The sequence below is a fragment of the Pteropus vampyrus genome, unplaced genomic scaffold (assembly GCF_000151845.1).
Source record: "Pteropus vampyrus isolate Shadow unplaced genomic scaffold, Pvam_2.0 Scaffold624, whole genome shotgun sequence".
Taxonomy (NCBI): Eukaryota; Metazoa; Chordata; class Mammalia; order Chiroptera; family Pteropodidae; genus Pteropus; species Pteropus vampyrus.
In genome coordinates this window covers 107,124-113,470 of record NW_011889405.1, presented here as the reverse complement: position 1 = coordinate 113,470, position 6,347 = coordinate 107,124, and the positions used below count along the sequence as shown (strand labels likewise).

General features: G+C 61.3%; 1 protein-coding gene across 1 annotated transcript in view; it reads left to right on the top strand.

The window, feature by feature from the left end:
- Positions 1-1,092: 1,092 nt before the first annotated feature.
- CPT1A (carnitine palmitoyltransferase 1A) overlaps positions 1,093-6,347 on the top strand; it is a 75,693-nt gene continuing 70,438 nt past the window's right edge. The window contains exons 1-2 of the mRNA XM_023525780.1: positions 1,093-1,188; positions 1,273-1,520. Coding sequence (XP_023381548.1) covers positions 1,093-1,188; positions 1,273-1,520 — 344 coding nt within the window. The remainder of the gene's footprint in view (positions 1,189-1,272; positions 1,521-6,347) is intronic.

Genomic DNA, 6,347 nt, shown 5'->3' with positions numbered 1-6,347 from the left:
CTTGGTCCAGCAGGAAAGGAGGGTCAGTGCAGGGGGTGGCACTCCGGCCAGGGGCACTCGGAGCCCGGGAGGGCGGCGTGGGGTCCTGGGGCTTGACAGCAAGTGCTGGGAGGCCGCGGAGGCAGTGGGGAGGTGTGAACTCGGTCCTGAAAGCAGCCACTGGGCCGCAGTGGTCGAGGCCGCCCAGGTCCGCTCGGGGCGGTCAGGCGGGCAGCTCACCCGGGGAAGGAGGGCGGGCCCGGAGCCTGAGTGCCCAGGGAGCGGCGGGGGGGAATGCAGGGGAGGAGGGGGCTCAGCCACCCCGGCCAGGGTTCCGCGTCATTGACAGGCAGGGCCGCCTTCTAAGGGAATAGTCAAGGCTTCAAGTATCACAGCGAAGCTTGTTATCAAACTCCAGTACTTTCTACAGTGAGATTCCTTCGAGGGTCTCTTGGGAGTCATCTCTGTGAGGTGGAAATCAGAAAATGAAGACAGCACTGCCCCCAAGGCTGCCGGCTTCTCCCTGCTCTCTCCCCCAGGTTGCCAGGCACCCAGGAGGGATGCTGGCCCCGCTGGGCCCTCCCGCCCTGTCATGCCCCCTGTGTGCAGCAGAGGGCGCAGTCCTGCTGCTCTCCGAGGTCCTGGAGCTGACGCGTTGGCTGCGGCTGCCCTGATGCTGGGGTGGGAGGGGTGGTGGGACCCAACCTCAGAACGTGGGGTGCCCCACCCCATCTGATGCCCCCCAACTGGGGGTTTGTAATGATGTCCCTCAAGCCCCAGCGCACCCAGACCTCTGAGTGACGCCAGCCTCACACTGTCTCCTGTGGCCGTTTGTTCCACGTGCAGTTGGTAAAACATTCGAGACGGGAACCGCCTTCTGTGTCCCTTCGCTCACTACGTCCGGACGCTCGGAATACCGAGCAGATTCGGAGAAGTCCGCTGCAGTCAGCAGCACAGCTTGGGGGCTGCTGAGCCAGACCTGGCCGTGAACCCCAGGCCCAGCCCCAGCAAGCAGCGTGCGACCTGGGCCAAGACTCGTGAGTGCGGCCACCATGTGTCCCGGGGGCCACGATCAGGGCGGGGTTCGCCCCCACAGCCGTCTGGGGGGAGCCGATGTTCAGCCACCACGTCCTCAAACTCCTCCGCGACGAGCTTAGCAAAGCCCCACCTCTTGCCCACGTGATCCGTGGAAGAAAAAGGGGAGTCAGGGTGCCTGGGTTTGGGGCAAGGAAAGGCAGGGGACTTGAACTTGGCCCTGCGAAGACCCTCAGTCACAGGCTCCTTGCTCTGCAGCTTGGCGTCAATGGACATGACGACGTGGCCAGCGTGGACCTGGCCGCTGTGCCCTGGGGCTTTCCAAAGGCCCCCATGTACCTGTCCGGGTCTGTCCACTGGGCACAGGACAGCTGCTTGGTGTGGACACTGGGAAGGGGTGGCGCTGCCCTCAGAGGTGACGATGATCGCTGGCACCGTGTGGCCCCAGAGCAGGGGCTCATCCGCTTTTGCTGCTTCCGCACCAGGTCTGAGAAGCGGGCCTTGGGGTCAGGGGTGCCTGGGCAGAAGTGAGACCTGGGGTGCAGCCTGTTCTTGCAGCACCAGCACCCCCGGGCGGGGCGGCCGCCCATGGCGACAGCAGGGTCTTCGGTAGTGTGCCAAAGGGGAAGCGTAAAGTGGCAGGTTGGGTGACATGTACACTTAAGGCAGAACACAGCCGGACTAGCTTCTCATCACTCGGCTAATGGAAAGAAACAACACCTGCGTCCTTGTCTGCGGGGCACGAGTGCTCCCTCGCAGGCTGTTGACACAGCTGTTCCCAGCGGTCAGTCACAGGCATGCCGCGACCCGCCTCCGAGCTGGTGGGACACTGCGGCCACACCGGCACTCACTGTCCCATCCCGGCTGCCTGCCGCGCCCGCCCAGGTTAGTCTGTCCCCTTTGTCACAGGAACACTTTGCTGCTCCATTAGCAGTGAGGACATCCCCCAGGGGCTGCCGAGCACCTGCTCGCCTGGCCTCCCCTTAACCCAGCCGCCAGCGGTCGGCACCCACCCTGGCCTCACCCAGCTCTGCGGCTGCCCCCGCGAGCACTGCCTCCCAAACTTCCACCCCAGCTTGCTCCCCTGGACTGTGTGCCCCAAGGCTCAAGACTGTGCCACCCAAAACCTGCCAGCAGAGCCCAGCGTGTGCCAAGAGAGAGCAGTGTGGGGTAAGGCAGAGAAGGAGGGTGTGAGAGAGACAGTGAGATGCCAGACAGCCCAGGGGTTAGGCACAAGGGTTTCAGCCAGATTGGCACCTCCGTCACTAACCACGAGTCTGGCTGCTGTGGGGACGTGTCACTAGCTCAGATGGGGCTGCCTGGGCCACCCCTCTCAGGAGGCGCCTCCACTGGGTCCCTGTCTCTGCTCCCTGTCGTCTTCCTGGTGTCAGCACATGTGTGTCTATTTGTCACTTGCCTCCCTCCCCGAATGGACTGCCAGCTGGGGGCGGGGGGGGTGGCACATATATCTGTTTTATTCACTAACATACAAACACCCACCGTTCACTGCCCCACCTGGCCCACAGCAGGCATGCAGTCAACCCTCTTTGAGTGAACAATGTCTCTAGATTCCCTAAGTCCACACTGCTGGTGACCAGGGTCAGTCCCGGGACGACTGGAGTGGCTCCTCCATGCGGTGCAGGCGTCGGGGACGGGCGGGGTCAGGGAGCGAAGCCAATGGTCCAGGGCTTTTGGGGAGGGACTGGAGCTCCTCATGTCCCCCGGAACCACAGGAAAACAGTTCCAGAAGCATCAAACAGGAAGTCGTGTTCCCGCCAGGCAGGGCTCAGCAAAGTCACCAGTGGGGCCGCTCTGGTTCCCATGGGCAGAGCACAGCAGCCAGGCTGGGGAACCCTGCCAGCGCCTCCACACCTCCACGCCCACGGCCTCAGACTCCTGGGGCCACGGCCGCTTCTGCTGGGGCGGTGACTCATAGATAAGCGTGCACACCTGGGAGGCCCGGTGCCCTTTCACCCACTTTGTGCAGGTGAGAGCAGCAGAGACTGGAGGAGATGCAGAGCCCAGGCCTAACGTCCCCAAAAGGCGCCATCTGGTTTTCTTGCTTTCCTCCTATGGATGGCTACCAGGTGACACAGATATCCCCCTCGGGGACCTGGCCAACCATCCCAGGCCAGGCGTGGAACAGATTCGCGAGGCGAGGGTCTTGCTCTACACCCTCATAAAGGCTCCTAATAAAGGTCCAGGGCTGGCAGAGGCTTTGTCAGCGCCCCCGGGAACGATGTTGGAGGGACCGTTTTAAAGCGAAATTCCATCGCGTGGAGGCTGCCTTGGAGCCAGCCCTTCAAAGAGGAGACAGCAAGAGGGTGACCTCGCCGGCCCTGCCCTGAGCTGGTGAAGGGGCATGGAGTCTCACCGGGTTCCTGGTCCAGGGGACCGGGACCTCAGGCCTGGGAAGGCACTCTTGGGCCAAGACAGCGACAGTGGCGATGCTTGCCGAGCATGTACCCTGTGCAGGCCTGGGCCAGGCGTGTCACACGTGCTGACTCATCTAAGCCTCCGGCAGCCCTGTGAGCAAAGACAAAGGAGTTCTATGAAAGGTGGCCTCGCGGGGTGATCTGATCATCAATTCCTACCTGGGCAGGTCAGGGCGGGCGGCCACATCCCAGACACGTAACTGCGTGAGAAGGTTTTAAGCCGGCTCTGTGCATCTGGGTTAACACACCTTTGCGATGCCAGCAGTGATGCCCCTCGAAGCGGGTACGAACCCTCAAGAGAGCACAGGACCTTGTCAGCTGCCCCGTCGTCTGATCCTGGCCTTGCTTTCTCTCGCCCCCCTTACTCCCCTCCCTGATCTCGAATGCATAAAGGAAGTTGCAAAGCTCAGACCATCTGGGAGCATCTGAGATCTTGCTCGCCGGCATACGGCATTGGTTGGGCTCAGATTAACTCTCATAAAAATCCTCTACGAGTTTGGACGTTTCTTGCTTTGACAGGTACATGATTTTTCACACATTTGACACAGGAAGAGACGAACCCGCAGAAAGTTTATGTCGGTCCCTGTCAGCCCGCCTCTGCCACTTGCTCCCTCTGTGACCCTGAGCCGGTTCATGCCTCGTGCCTCAGTTTCCTTACCTGTGAAGTGAGGGCACGGGGGCACCCGCCCGGCCTTGCCCCGGTGGGTGTGCAGGGGTGCACGCTGCCATCGTCGTCGTCGTCATGGTGGTGGCTAACTGCTAACGCGTGTAGCTCTATGGCACGCTGACATGTCTTGCCTTCCAGAAAATTCTCTCCTCAAGAGATGATGCATAGAAATGAAACCTTGTGCGTGAGTTCCTCCCCTTTAAAGGAGGACCCTACTTAATTACCACACCCACATCTTGCAACTGAAACTGGCATCTCATCTGATAAGGAAACTCTCCGAATCTCCAAGGAAGCAGAGGGAACAGGCTCTCTGGAAGGGCCAGCCCAAGGCTCCCTCTGGAAGCCATCGTGTCCCGTGGCCCTGACGTCCTGCCTCCAGCCCACACCGGCCCCACCGGAGCTCAGTCAGCAGCAGAAAAGGAATCACCAGGCCGAGGGACGTCTCCCCCCCAGGAACGTTTAAGTTGCACTAAAAGGTCCCAGGAGGCTCAGAGAACGTTCTCCAAAGTGAGGCTATTTCAGGAGACAGGATTGCGGCCTGAGCTCCCAGCCCTCTGGGGCCCGGGAAACCTCTGCCCCCCAGTGGGCCTGCACCTCCCGTACGGCCCACCTGGTCTTCCCACCCCTCCCCCAGTTACCATGTTTTAATGTGACTACATGAGTGACACTTAGTGCGAATGAGCGTTTACCACGCTCTCTATGCCAGGGCTGTGTGGGGTCCACTCAGGAGACCCCTTCACTCTCCTAGGACGGGTGACCTGGGCTCTGGATGGTCGATTTGCATCTAGAAGTCACACCCTCAGCAAGCTGCTCGCCATCTCTGGGGATTCGCTAAAGCTAGCAGGCCCTCCGGGCCAGCATCACAGAAAATAAAAGATTGGTACACCCTCCCTCCGGGCAGTGCGTATGATGGGAAGGAGTTCAGGATTCGGCGTTCGGAATCCAGGTTCCTGCCCTGCCTGACACGTGCTGTTTGTGCAGCTAAAGGGAAGCCTCGCGTGCCTGCTTCCTGGCGCACACCGCGGAGCGGAGCCTGGCGAGGGTGTCCCTGTGGCATGAGAGGTTCCGCGCCCAGCGATCACCCCATAGGTTCCCGCCAGGTGATCTCTGTCCTAGGCGGGCGTAAGCAGAGACGGGACAGCCTCTGGCCTCTCGCTTTGCATTTTGAAAAGAGGAGGCTGTGGACAGGTGCGTGTGGACAGATGTGTGTGGGCAGGTGTGCGGGCCTGTCTTCTGCGTCTTCAGAACGCTGCTCACAGCCACACAGGTGAGAAGCCACGGGTATTTCCACAGCTCTGACGGCAGCCCCGATGGGGCGCGTTGTTTCTGCTCCCAGTGAGAGCATCAGAGCCCGGGTGACCGAAAGCTACCAGGGGCCACATTCGAGGCCTCTGGGGGAACATGAGGCCTTGAACGAGGGGAAGCAGAATCCCGCCTCGAGCAACCTGGGGGCAGCAGGGTGCACCACGGCCCACCCGAGAGCACGTGCATGTCACCACGGCTGACGCAGAGAAGGGAGGGGGCCCAATCAGACACCCTGGCTTTAAGAGCAATGGGGTGGCCGTCACAGGTTGAACCGTGTCCCCCTGAAAGTTCCGAAGCTGAAGTCCTAACCCCAGCACCTCAGAAAGTGGCCATATCTGAAGAGAGGTCCCTGCAGGTGTGGTCAGTTAAGATGAGGTTGCCCCGCAGCGGGGTGCCCGCTAATCCAACATGACTGATGTCTTCGTAAAAAGGGAACATTTGGACACACAGACGCACACATGGGGAGGACACCTGCGGAGCTGGGGGTGATGCAGCCACACCGAGGAGCTCCGGGAGTCAGCAGAGGGGGCGGGGGTGAACCCTTGACCTCGGCCTCCGGATGGCGAGACAGTAAATTTCTGTTGTCGAAGCCCCCCCAGTCTGTGGCACGGCGCTGCAGCAGCCTGGGACACGCAGAGGGTGCTGAGATGCGGGATAAACACCAAGGCACGTTCTCGCAGCAGCCTGGCATGCTGGCCCACGATCAGATGTCCCACCTGTCCCCCGGTGCTGGCCCTGCCAGGTCCAGCAGGGCGCGGTCCAGGTGTGCTTTTTCTTTCCAAGGTTCAGCCAGACACGGGGACATCCAGTTCCTCCTCGCCCTCCAGGGGTGGCCCAGCAAGAGCTAGCTGGAGTCCCGGGCAAGCACACCCAACAAGCCTGACTTGGGCACTGGCTACCACACCAGGCTTCCAAAAAATCACCTC